Source organism: Salvelinus sp. IW2-2015, linkage group LG18 (assembly GCF_002910315.2).
Source record: "Salvelinus sp. IW2-2015 linkage group LG18, ASM291031v2, whole genome shotgun sequence".
Taxonomy (NCBI): domain Eukaryota; kingdom Metazoa; phylum Chordata; class Actinopteri; order Salmoniformes; family Salmonidae; genus Salvelinus; species Salvelinus sp. IW2-2015.
In genome coordinates, this window is record NC_036858.1 from 68,317,496 (window position 1) to 68,339,121 (window position 21,626).

Here is a 21,626-nt window from a genome sequence, read left to right on the forward strand (position 1 = left end):
TTCATGTTCATCTTCGTAGTAAAAAATAAAAGAAGATGGCTTATTTTCCACATGCTGCGTTTTGGTCCGTCTCTCCTCCACACGATCGTGACATGGATCCCCCGCCCCTAATTAGGCTTTTGGTTTAACCCGGTCCTCAGAAGCTGGGCTTGTAAGGAGAACAGAGACATGACATATCGCTCTTCTATCTCTTCTTAACCAGTCCTGAGACCCCAGCAAAAATCTGCTTTTCATTTATCTGACATTCATTTATCTGCATGTCCAGCCCTTATATTTAGCCTCACAATGAAGTGTATGAAGAGTTCAACCATTTTCTTTTCAGGACAACCAGGGCAACAAGTAGAACACAAAACTATTTGACATAAACAGTTGCTTTCAGGAGTTTTATTGACAAATGTCAATACAAAAAAGGTCAGCCAAAGCAAAAACCTGATACAAATGAATGTCTATGAATGCTGTAAGTACAAAAATGTTTTACTCACTGGGAAATTAATATCTAACTAGTCAGTGACAACTGTGTGGAGTTTGTAGTTTGTGACAGCAACTATGTGAGCTTATTACAGTATTATATACACTATGTCAAATCAAAGCAAATGATATTTGTCACATGCGCCAAATACAACAGATGTAGACCGTACCGTGAAATGCGTACTTACAAGTCCTTAATAACTTCTTAAGGCTGCGGGGCAGTATTGAGTAGCTTGGAAGAAAGGTGCCCAGAGGTGCCCAGAGTAAACTGCCTGCTCCTCAGTCCCAGTTGCTAATATATGCATATTATTAGTATATTTGGATGGAAAACCCTCTGAAGTTTCTAAAACTGTTTGAATGATGTCTGTGAGTATAACAGAACTCATATGGCAGGCAAAAACCTGAGAAGTTCCACTTCCTGTTTGGATTTTTTCTGAGGCTGGTAGATTTTCAACCAAGCTCCCATTGAAATTACAGCGAGATATGGATGAGTTTTCACTTCCTACGGCTTCCACTAGAAGTCAACAGTCAATACAACGTTGTCTGATGACTCTACTGTGAAGGCGGGCCGAAGGAGACAGGAATGAATCACCACTGCCATGAGGTGACCATGCATTCACCATGCGCATTCACATGAGGAGGACCTCCGTTCCACCACTCATCTGAAGTCAATGTAATTCTCCGGTTGGAACGTTATTCAAGATTTATTTGAACAACATTCTAAAGATTGATTCAATACATCGTTTGACATGTTTCTACTGACTGTTACGGAACTTTTGGACATTTCGTCACGTTTTAGTGAACGCGCTTTGTGACTTAGGAATTGTTTACCAAACGCGCTAACCAAAGTAGCTAATTGGACATAAATAACGGATATTATCGAACAAATCAAGCATTTATTGTGGACCTGGGATTCCTGGGAGTGCATTCTGATGAAGATCATCAAAGGTAAGGGAATATTTATCATGTAATTTATGGTTTCTGTTGACTCCAACATGGCGGCTAATTTGACTCTTGTTCTGAGCTCCGTCTCAGATTATTGCATGGTTTGCTTTTTCCGTAAAGTTTTTTTGAAATATGACACAGCGGTTGCATTAAGGAGAGGTATTAAGGTCAGTCAATGCAGAACACTTCAGGAACGTTGAAAGTTTCTTCAAGTTCAGTCGTAAAAACCATCAATCACTATGATGAAACTGACTCTCATGAGGACCGCCACAGGAAAGGAAGACCCAGAGTTATCTCTGCTGCAGAAGATAAGTTCATTAGAGTTACCAGCCTCAGAAATTGCAGCCCAAATAAATGCTTCACAGAGTTTAAATAACAGACACATCTCAACATCAACTGTTCAGAGGAGACCGCATGAATCAGGCCTTCATGGTCAAATTGCTTCAAAGAAACCACTACTAAAGGACACCAATAATAAGAAGAGTTGCTTAGGCAGGGGAAACCCCAAAATTATTGGATCTCTTGATAAAGATGAGCAAAAAGACTGTATAAACTAAATAATAGAAATACTGAGCTGTATTGCTGACAGGTGTATCAAATCAAGCACGTGTAGCGTGGTTCGTTCTGCGTTGTGTAATTTTAATTAGGACGCTGCCACAACTGACGGTCTGCTCGTTGAAATATTTTTATTTGCCCTGCACACGAAGAGACAACACACATGTTACCCTTGGCGCAGTCACAGCTCTCGGGTACCTTGCTAGCCGAGGGTCAGGCAAAAGAGCGCCAAAAGGAATTAACAGGTGCTGCGTGCACACCCTCGCTGCACAACAGCTCACCATACAAGTAGAACTATACAGAACATAATTCTGACAAAATAAAAGACATACCTGCACACGAAGAGACAACACACATGTTACCCTTGGCGCAGTCACAGCTCTCGGGCACCTGCGCGAGCACATGGACACTCACTCAACCACTGTCACAAGTACTCACAAGTTACAACAGATACCCCAGTCAGTGAGCTCTGTGAAACTTGTTAACATAAATTCCTACACTGTCCACACTATAACAAACTTATGGTTGCAAAACAGTACATTGTATAACCTTATGACGGTTGTATATTAAACAGTTTCGGAGCCAAGGACAACATACCTTGCTAGCCGAGGGTCAGGCAAAAGAGAACGATAAAGGGGTATGGGAATACAGATAACCCGCGATGGGCCAAACCAAAATATACAACACTTTTACAATCACATGTATGTACAATATTGGTATGAAAAAGTGTTTGTACACCAAATAAAAACATTAGCTATGCAGCTGTAATTAAATAAAAAAATACACTGAATTATTATTATTATTATCAAATTATTAACATCCCCTCTTGACCTGGCCTATTTGAATTGGTCCTTGTGTGCAATTTGGTGCGTAATCTAGGGGAACAACATCACACTGCTACACACGCAGCCATGCAATCTCCATAGACAAACATTGGCAGTAGAATGGCCCGTACTGAAGAGCTCAGTGAACATAAACGTGGCACCGTCATAAGATGCCACCTTTCAAACAAGTCAGTTTGTCAAATTTCTGCCCTGCTAGCACTTCCCCGGTCAACTGTAAGTGCTGTTATTTTGAAGTGGAAACTTCTAAGAGCAACAGCGGCTCAGCCGCAAAGTGTTTGGCCACAAAGCTCACAGAACGGGACCACCGAGTGCTGAAGCYCGTAGCGCGTAAAAATTGTCTGTCCTCGGTTGCAACACTCACTACCGAGTTGGAGGCAACATCAGCACAATAACTGTTCATCCATGGCCGAGCAGCCACATACAAGCCTAAGATCACCATGCACAATTGTAAATGCCGGCTGTATACGGCAAGACTCATCATTTGCCTCGTTCAAGTGGTAGTCGAAACTAGGTAACTCGGAAATCTCCGATTTTCTAACTGGTTGTAGTTATACACGTGACGCACTGAACACATCAGCATGTCGGACATTTCCGAGTTTCCTGGTTCCGGCTAGCATAGGAACGCGGTAATTCACCCAAATTTCGTCAAAATCTGGCCAATGCACTCTCCTCTCTAAGGGAGTGTGACTGTCATACGAATAAACGAACATACCAACGAATAACGTATGGACGCAACCTGATCCACAGTCCCCTCCCCGATTTCATCGTGGGGGACAGTGAACAACATAACCCTCTCTGTTACTCTTATATTATGGATTACAATACTATCTACACAGGCCACAGGGTCCGATTAATCTGTTACACAAACTGGATCGTTTTAAAATCCGCGGCGATAATGTTGCAGAAGCTAAAATAATGAATTCACTAATAAATCGCCACAATATTGCATCAATGTTTCTTCTGTCAATGTCAAGAACGCTTGCAGAGCGACAAACGTACCAACCCCCATCACTCCTCCTTCCACGGAGCGTGATTGGATTAGAGACGGCCTTTCCCCTCTAACCTCGTGATGTTGGCTGTTTCCTGCTTTTTCTGCTGGACTGCCGAAGCTGCACTGAACACTGCTCGTCAATAGCAGGCACACAGCTCTGATACAGGACGCTTTAATCAAAGCATAAGGCTATCGTACATTTATTTCACATTCTAACAGACAGCAATGCGAAGGAAATCGAGGATGTTACTATGCTTCGCGGTCCTGTGGGTGCTTGGCATAGCATATTATTTCTATTCGGGAACAACGTTAAGTCGAAAGGTAGGTTTCCCGGATACTTTTTGCTCTTATTGAAAATGCATCAGGGGTGTATTCATTACGCCAATTCTGCTGCAAAATGTTTCTTAAATGGAACGAAGCGATTAGCGACCTAACTGAATGTGTCCAACATACTTAAGTTTTTCTCTGTTTGATTCCGTTTGGTTCTTAAACGGTAAATCGTTTCCGTAATAAATACACCCCAGAGCTCGCTTTCAGGAGAATTTAGTCCGTGGAATCCTTTCAAGACTAAAGCGAAACATACTGTGAAGATGTTTAACAAGTGGCTATTTTGATAGGCGGTTTATATTATGGAATATTATATCGTTCCAAAATCTGTTTCCATCAWCAACTAGATTATTTTAATTTGCTTGAAAATAGGGATATGGTTCTTGTATGATTTGAACGTTGCTCTGTCTGGTATCGTATCATTTCCCTGTGATTGAATAGCTGGGCGGTTGTAAACACTTTATGAAGAGCTGCGTTTCACGCACACAACGTTTACTTATTCGACTATTTAGGAAGACCTCAACAGTGAGGTATATAGGCTACAAATACTTAATTGTTGAAATATATTCCCTCGCAATACTGGCAGGAAATATATAGGCTACATTGTAACAAAATATGCAAACCTTATGCGTCCGTCTGCCATTGTTAAAATCCCTGCTTGTTTATGGTCATATAATTTAAATTGAGGAATAGGCTAATGGCTGTAGTTTATAGCCTAAGAACTATAGTTCTCTCTCAAGCCTTTAATTCTTATTTCTCTGTTACCTTAATATACAGAATTGACGAGGTCAAACACGCCACTTATAGTAAAGTTGTCCTTTCAGCAAAAATATGAGTGTTTTTATCATGTAACCAACCCCAGTGATAACACCTACACTCCTAACCGCTCCTGTTGTCATTGTGTGATCAGTCATTCTGTCCCTTACATTTGACATTAGGCTGATAGGTGGTGCAGCTAGATAAGGACCCATGGGCATTCTGATTTGATTAACAAAGGCCTAATCTCCAGTTATCAGCGAGCAGTTACCCATTTCCCTGGGGAGTACAAGGCAGTGGGACGCCTCAAGAGCAAATCACAGGGTACCTCTCACAAACGACACTGCTGTGCTAAACTCCCACATTGTACTCAAATAGGGGTGATAAAGTTGCCGCTGGTATGCTTCCTGTGGGAAGGGGGCATCTGATGTCTGACTTTTGTTATGGAGGGAGATGAGCCTGCAAAAGAATGCACGTTCGTTGTATTTCTATCCATGTGTAAGACAAGCTACATCTACAATTAGGCCTACAGCTGTAGGCCTATCTGAGCTGCCTGTCTGTGATTTGGGTGGATGCTGCTTTGCATTGTTGTAGGAGAACAACAGTAAAAGGAGACCACGGTGGCTGAGAGCCCAACAGCATTATGCTTCCTCCTGCTACTGCAGACTGGAACCCTCTGTTTCGGACTATTGACAGTGCCCCTCACTGTAATTTAGGTAGTGTATTTTTATACTCATCGCGTGTGCGCGCGCGCATGCTTTTCAATTGAACGATGCACTTATATGAAAAAGTCATTTAGCAGGGGATCTTATCAAGAGCGACTTACAGGAGCACTTAGGGTTAAGTACCTTGCTCAAGGGTGGTCTTAGGCACTGCATCTCAGTGCTAGAGGTGTCACTACAGACCCTGGTTCGATTCCAGGCTGTATCACAACTGGCCGTGATTGGGAATCCCACAGGGCGMTGCACAATTGGCCGAGTGTCGTTAGGGTTTGGCCAGGGTAGGCCGTCATTGTAAATAAGAATTTGTTCGTAACTGACTTGCCTAGTTAAATCAAAATATATAATAAAAGGGCACATCGACAGATTTTTCACTTAGTCTGCTCTGGGATTCGAACCAGCGACCTTTAAGTTACTGGCCCAACGCTCTTAACCGCTAGGCTACCTGCCCCTTTTTTGCATCTTACAGTGAATGGTGTGATGGAATTTACATCAGATGTTCAAGCTTCTGTCTGTACTCACAGCTCAGAAGGCCTCTAACTATTTAAATATAATCTAATTTATTGCTCTCCACCGAGCAAGTTATTGTTTACAGACATACATTTTACCCAAAACGTCACCCAGACATTTACAGTTTCAACCCAACACTTTCAATTTGAAGACTTAACATGATAAACTAAAAATAGAGAAAATTGCTGCCTTGAACTGACTGAGTAAACTATATATTGAATGGTCTTAAATTAGGCCTCTTTGCAGTCATGCAGGTTGGAGGTCCTCAGTGTTTAGCAGCCAGGTCGGATGATGGATGCTTTCTCCGACCTGTCACATTATTGTATTGGGAGCTGCTGCGGCTTGGTGAGAATGCACTCACTGGACGTGTATGGTAACCAGATTGGCAGCTTTTATCTCTGGCTCCAATGTGTTTGATCTGATCTCCGCTCTGCAACACAATTATTGACAAGCTGGTTGTTCTGCTCTGGCTCAGCGGACAACATTGTAGCTGCGCCTGCGAGTGAATGGCCATGCTGTGCTTCCTCAGCTTTTTAAATCAAAGCTCTCTTTGGAATAATAATGAATTAATGCATTGGGAAGTGTACATTAAAAATGTCAAGTGTGTTTAAAGCAGAGGGAGAGTTTCTTCATTCTCTGCTGATGTCATAACTGATAATCCTCAGGTTACATTTTGTTCAGTTTTGAACAGCTCACTGGATGTTTGATTCATTTGCTGAAATAATGTTTGTAATAATAATGGCATTCATTCACAAATGTATTCTGATATTTGAGTGTTCCTAGTCCTCCTGGATTACTATTCCCTCGGTCAGAGCCAACACCTAGTCCTCCTGGATTACTATTCCCTCGGTCAGAGCCAACACTAGTTCTCCTGGATTACTATTCCTCGGTCAGAGCCAACACCTAGTCCCTCCTGGATTACTATTCCGTCGGTCAGAGCCAACACCTAGTGCAGTTTTATTCTCCTCAGACAATTAATTATGATGTGGCATGTTGCAATCTCCCGTTGTTTACGGAATAACTCAGCGTAACAAAACCCGGCATAGGATCTGAGTCCGTTTTTTTTTAAATCCCCCAAAATAATTTTTTCCCACTATGTGTCTAGTGTCGTAGGATGCACTTGGGTTGATTCATATGAATAATCGTGTGGAAATGACGCTAGGTTGTTGTCTCTCCCCACTCTTCCCACTGTTTATCTTTAGCCTACCTGTGAGGGGAAATGTGTTGTCATGTGGAGAGCACATTGCTTTTGATGCCCCTGCTCTATCCTGACCTTTGCCTTGTATGTGGTTTAACATGGAGCCAGAAAAAGTGTTTAGAGAGCATTCCAGGCCCTTCCAGCTTCTGCCCTTTTGATCCAGCAGAGCGATCCCTGATCTAATATTGACTAGGCTGAATAAAGAGGATCTGGATGGGCCCTGATCACAAGTGGGAAACCCCAAATTAAATCTTCCCCTGCTCTGCTCCTGATCAGCAGGAACTACTCTTTTTGTGGGTTTGTTGTCTACTTGTCTTTATCCTGTGTGTGTTGCTCTTAACAGTTGAAGTCGGAAGTTTACATACACTTAGGTTGGATTCATTAACTTGTTTTTCAACCACTCCCCAATTTTCTTGTTAACTGAGATCCCGTTAATGGGATCGACTTGACAACAGCCAGTGAAAGTGCAGGGCGCCAAATTCAAACAACAGATATCTCATAATTAAAATTCCTCAAACATACAAGTATTTTACACCATTTTAAAGATAAACTTGTTGTGAATCCAGCCACAGTGTCCGATTTCAAAAAGGCTTTATGACGAAAGGACACCATCTGATTATGTTAGGTCAGTACCTAGTCCCAGAAAAACACAGCCATTTTTCCAGCCATAGAGAGGAGTCACAAAAAGCAGAAATAGAGAGAAATTTATCACTAACCTTTGATCTTCATCAGATGACACTCATATGACTTATGTTACACAATACATGTATGTTTTATTCGATAAAGTTCATATTTATATCCCAAAAACGTAGTTGACATTGGCGCGTTATGTTCAGTAATGTTTTGCCTCCAAAACATCCGGCGATTTTGCAGAGAGCCYCATAATTTTACAGAAATACTCATAATAAACATTGATAAAAGATACACGTGTTATGCATGGAATTGTATATAAACTTCTCCTTAATGCAACCGCTGTGTCAGATTTCAAAAAAACTTTATGGAAAAAGCACACCATGCAATAATCTGAGTACGGCGCTCAGACACAAAAACAAGCCATACAGGTACCCGCCATGTTGTGGAGTCAACAGAAGTCAGAAATAGCATTATAAATATTCACTTACCTTTGATGATCTTCATCAGAATGCACTCCCAGGAATCCCAGTTCCACAATAAAAGTTTGTTTTGTTCGATAGTCCATAATTTATGTCCAAATACCTCCTTTTTGTTCGCGCGTTTAGTTCAAAAATCCACATTCATGATGCGCAGGCCAGACAAAGTCCCAAAATTCCATGAATGTTCGTAGAAACATGTCAAACGATGTATAGAATCAATCTTTAGGATGTTTTTAACATTAATCTTCAATAATGTTTCAAACGGTCTTTAGAAACGAAAAGGAACGCAGCTACCTCTCACGGGGGCGCGCGGCTGAGTAAGCTCATGGCACTCTGCCAAACACCTGGTTGAAACAGCTCTCATTCCCTCATCCTTCACAGTAGAAGCCTGAAACAAGGTTTTAAAGACTGTTGACATCTAGTGGAAGCCTTAGGGAGTGCAATATGACCCCATAGACACTGTATATTGGATAGGCAAACATGCAAACCTCAGATTTCCCACTTCCTGGTTGGATTTTTTCTCAGGTTTTTGCCTGCCATATGAGTTCTGTTATACTCACAGACATCATTCAAACAGTTTTAGAAACTTCAGAGTGTTTTCTATCAAATACTAATATTAATATGCATATATTAGCAACTGGGACTGAGGAGCAGGCAGTTTAATCTGGGCACCTTATTCATCCAAGCTACTCAATACTGCCCCCAGCCATAAGAAATTAACAAACTAATGTTTTGGCAAGTCGGTTAGGACATCTACTTTGTGCATAACACAGGTAATTTTCCCAACAATTGTTTACAGACAGATTATTTCACTTATAATTTCCTGTATCACAATTCCAGTGAGTCAGAAGTTTACATACACTGAGTTGACTGCTTGGAAAATTCCAGAAAATTATGTCATGGCTTTAGAAGCTTCCGATAGGCTACTTGACATCATTTAAGTCAGTTGGAGGCGTACCTGTGGATGTATTTCAAGGCCTACCGTCAAACTTGGTGCCTCTTTGCTTGACATCATGGGAAAATCAAAACAAATCAGCCAAGACCTCAGAAAATTTATTGTAGACCTCCACAAGTCTGGTTCATCCGTGGGAGAAATTTCCAAACACCTGAAGGTACCACGTTCATCTATACAAACAATAGTACGCAAGTATTAACACCATGGGACCACACAGCCGTCATACCGCTCAGGAAGGAAACGCGTTCGGTCTCCAAGAGATGAACGTACTTTGGTGCAAAAAGTGCAAATCAATCCCAGAACAACAGCAAAGGACCTTGTGAAGATGCTGGAGGAAATGGGTACAGAAGTATCTACATCCACAGTAAAACAAGTCCTATATCGACATAACCTGAAAGGCCGCTCAGCAAGGAAGAAGCCACTGCTCCAAAATCGCCATAAAAAGCCAGACTATCGTTTGCAACTGCACATGGGGACAAAGATTGTACTTTTTGGAGAAATGTCTTCTGGTCTGATGAAACAGAAATAGAACTGTTTGGCCTTAATGACCATCGTTATGTTTGGAGGAAAAAGGGGGATGCTTGCAAGCCGAAGAACACCATCCCAACCGTGAAGCACGGGAGTGGCAGCATCAGGTTGTGGGGGTGCTTTGCTGGTGCACTTCACAAAATAGATGGCATCATGAGGCAGGAAAATTGTGGCTATCTTGAAGCAACATCTCAAGACATCAGTCAGGAAGTTAAAGCTTGGTCGCAAATGGGTCTTCCAAATGGACAATGACCCCAAGCATACTTCCAAAGTTGTGGCAAAATGGCTTAAGGACAACAAAGTCAAGGTATTGGAGTGGCCATCACAAAGCCCTAACCTCAATCCTATACAAATTGTGTGGGCAGAACTGAAAAAGCGTGTGCGAGCAAGGAGGCCTACACACCTGACTCAGTTACACCAGCTCTGTCAGGAAGAATGGGCCAAAATTCACCCAACTTATTGTGGGAAGCTTGTGGAAGGCTACCCAAAACGTTTGACCCAAGTTAAACCATTTAAAGGCAATGCTACCAAATACTAATTGAGTGTATGTACATTTCTGACCCACTGGGAATGTGATGAAAGAAATAAAAGCTGAAATAAATCATTCTCTCTACTCTTATTCTGACATTTCACATTCATAAAATAAAGTGGTGATCCTAACTGACCTAAGACAGGGACTTTTTTTACTAGGAATAAATGTCAGGAATTGTTAAATTAAGTTTAAATGTATTTGGCTAAGGTGTATGTAAACTTCCGTCTTCAACTGTATCTGCTTCCTGGCTAAGCCATATAAATGGACCTGGTTTGGAGCTGATCTGTCTTCTTGCAGTGCTTGAGGAGTTTCACTGATGTACAGAACTGTCAGTGTTCATCCATGATTGTTTTGTTCGATAGGGTGGTTCAGATGCCTGGAGCTCGTCATTCACCTCCAGCAGTGGTAGTACTCAGTGCCATGATGAGGAAAGGAGCCTACTCTGAAGTCATTTTGTTCTTTGATATCCCACTGTGAGCTTTTAAATGATGACTTTTATTATTACTTTCTGACTTTTTCCTCTTCTGAGGAATATTTAACTTGTGAGAAGTATGTAACTGACCTTTCTATGGGTCCATTAAAGATGAAAAATGCTCTTTTTTTAATGATTGAGACAGGTGGTTAGGCATACYGTGTTTTGACAAGTACCGCTACTTCTGAATTGAGACATTTGACAAGGCAAAGACAAAAGAGAGGGATGAATACTACTTTGAGTGGTGAGATGTTTATGGAGCTTATTAGCCGTAGTCATTACATTCTGAATTGCAAATGCTTCACCACCATACATTTCTGTCAAGGGAGCCAGAGGCTGTTTGGGCAAAACCCCACTGGTCTGCGCTGCCCAGTACACAATGGCTCCATTTTCCATAGGACCTGTCGATATAAAGATACAGTACACCACAGGCATGTGAAGAATTGCGTTGACTCTCATAATAAAGCATTCATAGGACACATTCATTACTGCTGGATTACATTACAGGTAATGAGTGTAAATCAAGTCCAATTAATGTAATGACTAAAGATTAGGCATACCAGTCTGAATTATGGTCAAATAAGTACATTTCCTCAATGCTTACTCCATTTTTCTTTTTGTCATCTTTGATTTCCTGATGAGGTTTAAAATAGTGTGTCAAGTCTATTCTAAGTTATGAGGTATTAACATAATGCTTTCCAATGCTTAGTCTCTCTGTAGAACAGGGGGCAGTAAAACCGCTTGGACACTGGTGACCCACACGTGGTTGTAATACTTGGATAAGTGAGATTGTCTCTCTGACAGTATTATGTCTAACAAGGTGCAGATGTGCTCAAGCCACTGTACAGCCTGTAAGACAGTAATATGTAATAGGGACTGGCCAGGGATGGTACCAGCAGGAATGTGTACTTTGGCTTGAGGACTTATAACACACAGGCCATCCTCACTACTCTGCAGACTAAACATGGTTTTCCTTCTGGGCTGTAACTTTATGTGTAGAGAGAGGGCTACTGCCCTGAGAAGTCTCACACTTTCTGTTTGTATTTCTTGGCCCTCTGTCAAGTGTGAACATTGTGACTCTTTGTAACAAACTTGTTCTCAGCTTTGACAAAACAATCTCATGTGTTTGAGAGACTGCACTTCCCAGAAGAGTTTGGGATTGTGTGAAGGCCACAGGCCTTAGTGGTTCCACTAGTGGTTCTGAGGACTAGCAACATGAATTGGAATAGAGCCTCTTTGTGCTTTTAATGAAAGTGCTGCTGCCTCAGATTTGTCCTAAGACCCTGGTTCAATGTATTTTCCTTGGGCTAATCATGGGAGAGGGCAGATCCCACTCTTACCCTTCTTCAACAATGTGCTTTGTTTTATTGGAAGGATGAACAATGGATTTGCCAGTAGAATTTCAGCGTTATTGGTTTTCTGGATTTTTTTGAGTTTACAAATACTCCCCAGCTCTGCTTTTGCATAATTGATATTCAGATTTCCATTTGCTGTGTGTGGATGTTTCCTCTCACTGTGATTTGAACAGAATGCCCCCCTTACATTCTAACACTCATGGCGTACTGCTCCTGCCCCCTGCCCATATACACATTTTGATGCCCTCTGTAGATCTGGGGGAACTGGGTCTACCTAGCCTACCTACCAGATGCTGAAGATCTATGAAGACAAAAGTCTATATTTTTATATAGCTTGAGTTACTTATTACAGTCGGTCAATCCTATAGTATTTAAGAAAATAATATGTGTGCAGTTATTGTGTGGGTGAGGTTTAGAGACAGTGTTTCTTAACTTTTTACAAAGTGGAGGTGGGTTTCCTTTCCTTCCTTTACAGCAGTAAGTGATTGTTTTACCACCCCAGTGCCCTGCCCAGATCTACGTTTCTGATGGCACTCATAAATATGCTTGTTGCCTTAGACACAACAAAATCACTGTTTGAAGAACATTGTGTCAATTCCAGGTCTTATTGGAAATGTACAGGCTTACAGGCAAAGCCTAAGGGAAGACATGATCCTAACAGTGTTGGCTTGTCTTAGTGTACCACTGTGGAAATATAGAACAACCAAGGGCATGCAGATAAGGAACAAACGTGAACAAAGCCACTGTAAATGTGGTGTGTTTTATTGACATCTGTGGGAATTTACTTTTGAATGTGGGATAAGGCAACTYTTCAATAGTTTGGAGTTGTTCAGAAGACTAGAACTAATTTCAAGAGCTGTTGTATCTCTTGCCGCTGTGGTCTTTTAATTTGGGTAAAACCTGTTTTAAGACTTGAGTCATACCAGATAACTATTTTGTGTGCTGATGGCATCCTCCTTTTAACTACACTGCCTTCAGAAAGTATTCATACAACTTGACTTATTCCACATTTTGTTGTGGAATTGTGTTACTGTTTAAAATATATATTTTTCTCTCACCCATCTACACACACTACCCCATAATGACAAAGTGAAAACATGTTTTTTTCTCCTCACCTTTTTGCAAATAAAATTGAAAATAAAATAGAAATTTAAATGAGATATGTATTCACACCCCAGAATCATGTTAGAATCACCTTTGGCAGTGACTACAGCTGTGAGTCTTTCTGGGTAAGTCTCTAAGATKTTTTCACACCTGGATTGTACAACATTTCCCATTATTCTTTGCAAAATTCTTCAACCTCTGTCAAATTTGTTGAAGATTGTTGCTAGACAACAATTTTCAGTTCTTGCCATAGTTGCAAATTATCCTGACCTAGTCCCCTGCTTGACGGAGGGGACCTTACAGATAATTGCGTGTGTGGGGTACAGAGATGAGGTAGTCATTAAAAAATCACGTTAAACTCTATTGTTGAATCAAATMTATTTATATAGCCCTTCGTACATCAGCTGATGTCACAAAGTGCTGTACAGAAACCCAGTCTAAAACCCCAAACAGCAAGCAATGCAGGTGTAGAAGCACGGTGGCTAGGAAAAACTCCCTAGAAAGGCCAGAACATAGGAAGAAACCTAGAGAGGAACCAGGCAATGAGGGGTGGCCCAGTCACTTCTGCTGTGCCGGGTGGAAGAACATGGCCAAGATGTTCAAATGTTCATAAATGACCAGCATGGTCAAATAATAATAATCACAGTAGTTGTCGAGGGTGCAGCACTCAGGAGTAAATGTCAGTTGGCTTTCATAGCCGATCATTAAGAGTATCTCTACCGCTCCTGCGGTCTCTAGAGAGTTGAAAACAGCAGGTTTGGGACAGGTAGCACGTCCGGTGAACAGGTCAGGGTTCCATAGCCGCAGGCAGAACAGTTGAAACTGGAGCAGCAGCACGGCCAGGTGGACTGGGACAGCAAGGAGTCATCATGCCAGGTCATCCTGAGGCATGGGCCTAGGGCTCAGGTCCTCCGAGAGAGAGAAAGAAAGAGAGAATTAGAGAGAGCATACTTAAATTCACACAGGACACCAGATAAGACAGGAGAAGTACCCCAGGTATAACAAACTGACCCTAGCCCCCGACACATACACTACTGCAGCATAAATACTGGAGGCTGAGACAGGAGGGGTCAGGAGACACTGTGGCCCATCCGATGATACCCGGACGGGCAAACAGGAAGGATATAACCCCACCCACTTTGCCAAAGCACAGCCCCACACCACTAGAGGGATATCATCAACCACCAACTTCCCATCCTGAGACAAGGCCGAGTATAGCCCACAAAGATCCCGCACGGCACAACCAAGGGGGTGCCAACCCAGACAGGAAGATCACATCAGTGACTCAACCCACTCAAGTGACGCACCCCTCTAGGGACGGCATGAAAGAGCAACAGTAAGCCAGTGACTCAGCCCTGTAATAGGGTTAGAGGCAGAGAATCCCAGTGGAGAGAGGGGAACCGGCCAGGCAGAGACAGCAAGGGGGGTTCGTTGCTCCAGAGCCTTTCCGTTCACCTTCACACTCCTGGGCCAGCGTAAGTCCATGCAACTTATGTGACTTGTTAAGCACATTTCTACTCCTGAACTTATTTAGGCTTGCTATAACAAAGAGGTTGAATACTTAAGGCATTTCAGCGTTTCATTTTTTGTTCATTGGAAAAATAAAATAAAAAAACATAATTCCACTTTGACATTATGGGGTATTTTGTGTAGGCCAGTGACACAAAATCTATATTTAATCAATTTTTATATTCAGGCTGTAACAACAAAATGTGGAACAGTCAAGGGATGTGAATTCTTTCTGAAGGCTCTGTAGCTAGTACTGTACATACCTGTTTTACCTGATTTTACTTTGTAAACTTTAAAACAAACTTTAAAATATTACCTTTTAACATATTGGCAAATGAGAAATTATTAGAAAAAAGTATTGTCAGAGTTTTTAGTTGTATATGTCAATTCTCTGTACAGGCTACTATTTTATCAATTTAAGTTGTCAACCAACTCTACATGGATCTGACTTAGAATATGTGGACAACTACAAATACCTAGGTGTCTGGTTAGATTGTAAACTCTCTTTCCAAACTCACATTAAGCATCTCCAATCCAAAATTATATCTGGAATCGGCTTCCTATTTCGGAAACAAAACATCCTTCACTCATGCTGCCAGACATACCCTCGTAAAACTGACTATCCTGCCGATCCTTGACTTCAGCTATGTCATTTACAAAATAGCCTCCAACACTCAGCAACTGCAGTTGCTATCACAGTGCCATCTGTTTTGTCACCAAAGCCCCATATACTACCCACCACTGCGACCTGTACGCTCTCGTTGGCTGGCCCTCGCTTCATATTCGTCGCCAAACCCACTGGCTCCAGGTCATCTATAAGTCTTCGCTAGGTAAAGCCCTGCCTTATCTCAGCTTACTGGTCACCATAGCAGCACCCACCCGTAGCACACYCTCCAGCAGGTATATTTCACTGGTCACCCCCAAAGCCAATTCCTCCTTTGGCCACCTTTCCTTCCAGTTCTCTGCTGCCAATGACTGGAACGAATTGCAAAGATCCATATCTCCCTCACTAACTTTAAGCACCAGCTGTCAGAGCAGCTCACAGATCACTGCACCTGTACATAGCCCATCTGTAAATAGCCCATCCAACTACCTCATCCCATACTGTTATTTTTTTTTTGCTCCTTTGCACCCGAGTGTCTCTACTTGCACCTTCATCTTCTGCACATCTATCACTCCAGTGTTTAATTGCTAAATTGTAATTATTTCGCCACTATGGCCTATTTATTGCCTCCCTTAGCTCATTTGCACACACTGTATATAAACATTTTATTCTCTATTGTGTTATTGACTGTGTTTGTTTATTCCATGTGTAACTCTGTGTTTCGGTCGCAGTTGTAAATGAGGACTTGTTCTCAACTAMCCTACCTGGTTAAATAAAGGTGAAATGCATTTTTTTTAAATCATCTCAATATAGGTTTAGCTCGGGTGATTGTGGAGGCCAGGTCATGTGATGCAACACTCCGTCACTCTCCGAGGTCAAATAGCCCTTACACAGCCTGGAGGTGTATTGGGTCCATTGTCCTGTTGAAAACCAATTATAGTCCCACTAAGCACAAACCAGATGGGATGGCCTATTGCTGTTGTAGCCATGCTGGTTGTGTGCCTTGAATTCTAAATAAATCAGACAGTTTAACCAGCAAAGCACCATCACACCACCTCCTCCATGCTTCACAGTGGGAACCACACACGCAGAGATCATCCGTTCACCTACTCTGCGTCTCACAAAGACATGGCAGTTGTACCCAGTTGTACCCATATCAAATTTGGACTCATCAGACCAAAGGACAGATTTCCACTGGTCTAATGTCCATTGCTTGTGTTTCTTGGCCCAAGCAAGTCTCTTCTTATTATTGGTGTCCTTTTTAGTACTGGTTTTTATGAAGTATTTTGACAGTTGATGTTGYGATGTCTGTTACTTGAACTCTGTGAAGCATTTATTTGGGCTGCAATCTAAGGTGCCGTTAACTCTAATGAACTTACCCTCTGCAGCAGAGGTAACTCTGGGTCTTCCTTTCCTGTGGCGGTCCTCATGAGAMKCAGTATCATCATTGCACTTCATGGTTTTGCGACTGCACTTAAAGAAACTTTCAAAGTTCTTGTCATTTTRCACATTGACTGACCTTCATGTCTTAAAGTAATGATGGACTGTCATTTCTCTTTGCTTATTTGAGCTGTTCTTGCCATAATATGGACTTGGTCTTATATCAAACAGGGCTATTTTCTGTCTACCTTGTCACAACACAACTGATTAGCTCAAACACATTAAGAAGGAAAGACATTCCAAAAATTAACTTTTAACAAGGCACACCTGTTAATTGAAATGCATTCCAGGTGAATACTGTACCTCATGAAGCTGGTTGAGWGAATGCCAGCAGCGTGCAAAGCTGTCAAGGCAATGTGTGGCTACTTTGAAGAATCTAAAATATATTTTGATTTGTTTAACACTTGTTTGGTTACTACATGATTAAAAATAAAGAGAAACCCTGGAAAGTGTAGTTGTCTGAACTTTCTACTGGTACTGTATGTGTGGAATGCATGACTGGCCCTCATGCTGACTGCTGTAGGCTGTTTCTTGGAAAAGAACATGGCAGCCATGTGAGCCAACAGATTTGGTGGTTTTGCAGGTATTTGTCATGAGCTTTGAGTCCAAAGGCTAAAAACACTAATCAACACCCGGAAATAGAGAGTAGCCCTAGTATTTTTGGTAAATGAAACCCCCTGTGTGGATACTATATCCTTACTGGAAGTTGAGCAAATGAAATCGCACTTTCCCTGCCTGTGATTTGTTTCCTTCTTCTTGATCTTCTTGATCAGGAATGACAAATAATCCCTCTAGAGAAATTGAGAATCTCTGTGTGTTGTAGGCAATTGAACATGTCTTTCCTATTCTAAAAGCAAGAGGCTTGCCTATTTGAGGCATGAATTGAAGACATTAAAGGACATTGACAAACACACAAACGTTCAATAATTAATTTACAGAGGATACCCATGTTTGTTTTACCGACGTGAGCGTACTTCGTGTTGTGTTTTTAAAGAAAGGACTGTCCGGCCGTCGATCCCAGTTGATTGGTGTTTATTCTGACGATCGACACAAGGAAGCACATTAGATGTGCAGGACAACAGGATGTTGATGGCTGTAGATTTGTGATTTGTCTGTTTAACATGGAAATAACTGTGAATTAGCAGGGGCTAAAGTGATCATTACAATTAGAGCATGCTTACAGCAATAACATACAACAGCTAATCCCAGGATGCCCCCAATATCTAACTGGTATCTTAGAATTTACATTTGTGATCTCCCCCTATCTGCATGCATGACCAATGGCATACCACCTTATTGATATGTACATTTAACCAACCAATAGGAATAGATGAACATTGAATACATATTTATTCAGTGTCAAGTGGAAACATAACCAACCCTGTTACATTTGTATAACAAGGCCACATTTAGATGTCAATATTTTGATATAGTACTATATTTTGAGATCACATTTTGAGCATATGGGAAGCAAGAAAGATGGGAATAAGAAGTTAATTCAATCTAATTGGATCTTAAATTCAGTTTCCAACTAACCTGATCTTGTCACTGTGAGTAGCACTGTCCAACTGCACATAACCCAGGGGTTTATGTARTAGCAGAGAGATGTTAGAGAAACATCCTGGGACTTTAGCAGTTGATATACTGTGAATGATATGTCACATTTGAGCTTTCTCGTATATAGTCAGTTAACAATTTGGCTTAGCAGTGAAACATGGGAGCGACTTTGAGACATTCAGAGAGAGACAGCGGTTGTCTGTAACGAGCAAAAATTACTGTGGTGAACAATGCTATCACAGTTGATACACAATAAAAAGTTGGTGTTATTATGCTAATTTGACAGCAAATGAAACGACTGTTACAGCTATGTGATGAAGATGGATATTTAGCCTAAGCAGTGTTCTCGAGCCTAACCAGTGTTCTCGAGGCCATGATTAGACTGAGCAATAAAGAGCACAAACAGAAGTACTACATTTCACCCATCTTATGCCTGGTTCCCACACAGCATTAAGACACAACACAAAAAGATTGTTAGACTAGCTCAACTGTGTTAGTAGAATAAGAATAGTTACTCCTGTCTCCAACAGCACAATGACGCAAAAGTTATTGCCCCATTCTTCCAAAATCATTCTGACAAACTGATTCCATTGCAGAGGAAAGGTCCAACAGCCTGTCTATGCTTTACATAACTTGTGTATAGAAAGGTTGGAACCATAATGAGGCCCTGATTCCCATCTTATTCTATAGATTACTTTAAGCCTGACTGAACTCTCCCTCCAACAACAACATGCTGTAGATATTTATGGGCCTCAGTCTATACAGTGGTGATTGTCCTATGCTGATTTCACTGGAATCCGGTGTTGTCGGCTCTTTATGTCTCTGAGGGTTCAGAGAGAAAATGACAGGTATTTTCTTATCTTTCAGATTTGGCTTTATTTTCTCCCAGTGGTGGTTCATTGATTCAGTGGTTTTCTCCCACTGAATCAATTAGAGAGAGTATCTTATTGATCTGATAATAAGCACCGTCTTTCTTCTAGGGGTATTAGAAATGTGTTTTTCCCKAAAACTGGAATTGAAGTATAATGACCACTGTTTTAATTGTTTGTTTTGAAATGAGCTGGCAGCATGAATTGTTATATGCACCATTTCCAGAATGACTTAACTGGCAACGTGAGAGAGAATGATGGCACGCAGAGAATATCCCTCAAGGCTGGCAGTAAGGGTGGACCAGCACAGTTGGCCAAGGAAAATATTCTTGGAGTAAAGAGGGAGGGATTGGCAAATGAAGAGAAGGAAAATAGTGGTTTGTTTCCGTGGGTCCTGATGGATTGACAGTTGAGGGAGCCATCTGCCTGTCTGTGAGACCCAGGGTCTAATGAGAGAATGTTTCCTTCTCCCTGTATCTGTCCCGATTCTGAGCACCTCTTCTCACTCAGCCCATCCAAAATGTCTGCATCCCAGTTCAAATAAGATCTTTTGAGGATGCCAAAGTAATTAAGACTACTGCTGGGGAAATGTTCAGGTCATTACATTCACAGTGGTTTATGAACTTCAAGCCATCAATGACTGTAGCTAAACACTAATTGCTTTTTTTTTTCTACCTGTCAACTATTTTATTGAGGCCCCCAAATTGTATGAAACAGCGAAATTGGGCAGACCACATGACTTGTCAAACTTTTTAACCTCTGTCTAGTAAAAGATGCACATCATGGCCACTCAGTGGAGACATGAGCAACAGTTGCTATGCTGACTCTCGTTGGCTGCACTGTGGGCAACCTTACTGTCCCAGGTTGTAACCTTACTGTCCCAGGTTGTAACCTTACTGTCCCAGGTTGTAACCTTACTGTCCCAGGTTGTAACCTTACTGTCCCAGTTGTAAACCTCACGGTCCCAGGTGTAACCTCACTGTCCCAGGTTGTAACCTCACTGTCCCAGGTTGTAACCTCACTGTCCCAGGTTGTAACCTCACTGTCCCAGGTTGTAACCTCACTGTCCCAGGTTGTAACCTTACTGTCCCAGGTTGTAACCTTACTGTCCCAGGTTGTAACCTCACTGTCCCAGGTTGTAACCTCAGCCCCTCTGGAGACTGCAGCTTGGGGGTTTCAGTTGAGACAATACCATGGGAAAGGACCAGGATTACTTGAGAAATCTGAAACTTAGTCTAACTGGGCTGTGTTTTTATATATGAGGATGAATTAAGATCTTGTTTGTATCTCATGGAATGAATACTAAGCATGTGATCAAAACATCTGGAGTTTTCATTCAAATTCTATTCATCCAAAACAGTTTTGTTTAGGTTTCATTGAATCCTTTTGTTAGTCATCATACAATACTCGTAACGTGTCTAGTCACTATCATTTTATGGATTTACATGTATACAGACTTCTCCATGGAGTTTATACGCTCTGTTTAATGTTAACAACTGATCTGCCCCTAAGTGGTCACCTTACCATCCACACTCCTCATCCAGCTAGCTACTGTATTTACAGGACCATCTGATGGGGACTGGCGACTGTATTTACAGGACCATTTGATGGGGACTGGCGACTGTATTTACAGGACCATCTGATGCTTGCAGGAGATATTTCCTGGGTGCGGGAGCTGGAGACAAGCCTGCAACTTCCTCAGTGCTGGCCATGCATCATCACCTGACAGTCCCTTGCAGCCCAAACTTTTCACTTTGTCACACAGAGCATGACTGCCGCTTCCCCCCATTCCACAGACCCCACTCAGCTCGGCAGCCTTGGCTGCCAGCACAGAGCTGCCTGCTCCTCACCAATCTACACAAGCTGTTATGAAATAATCAACAACATGCTGTTACCTTGACAAGGTGAACAAACGTACTATGAATTATTCAGTCATGATTATGAAATACTACCCTTTTAAAGAAAAAMAAAATATTTAAAACTATCTGCCTACTTTTTGGCTCATGATTCTCAATCATTCCACTGTGTGTGTATTGCGCTTTTGGTCCTACAAGAACGATGTGGATATTTATTGGATGTTATCCCTGATCATCTCCTTTTGTGATCTTGGTGGAAAATTAGGGCCTTTTATTCCGTGCCATTTTTGTTAATGAGAGTTGGCCTTGCTCAATCTAGGCACTTGCATTCCACAAGTGAGCTCTACTTCATGCAGATTGACAATTACCAATGGCTGGAGTTTAAAGAAAAAACTGTCCAAGCTCAACCTATTTCATTG

General features: G+C 41.7%; 1 protein-coding gene across 1 annotated transcript in view; it reads left to right on the top strand.

Moving 5' to 3' along the window:
• The first annotated feature begins 3,896 nt into the window (after positions 1 to 3,896).
• Positions 3,897 to 21,626, top strand: part of LOC111977608 (polypeptide N-acetylgalactosaminyltransferase 2-like) — a 121,233-nt gene continuing 103,503 nt past the window's right edge. Inside the window, 1 exon segment of the mRNA XM_024007112.2 lies at positions 3,897 to 4,125. Coding sequence (XP_023862880.1) covers positions 4,030 to 4,125 — 96 coding nt within the window. The 5' untranslated portion in view covers positions 3,897 to 4,029.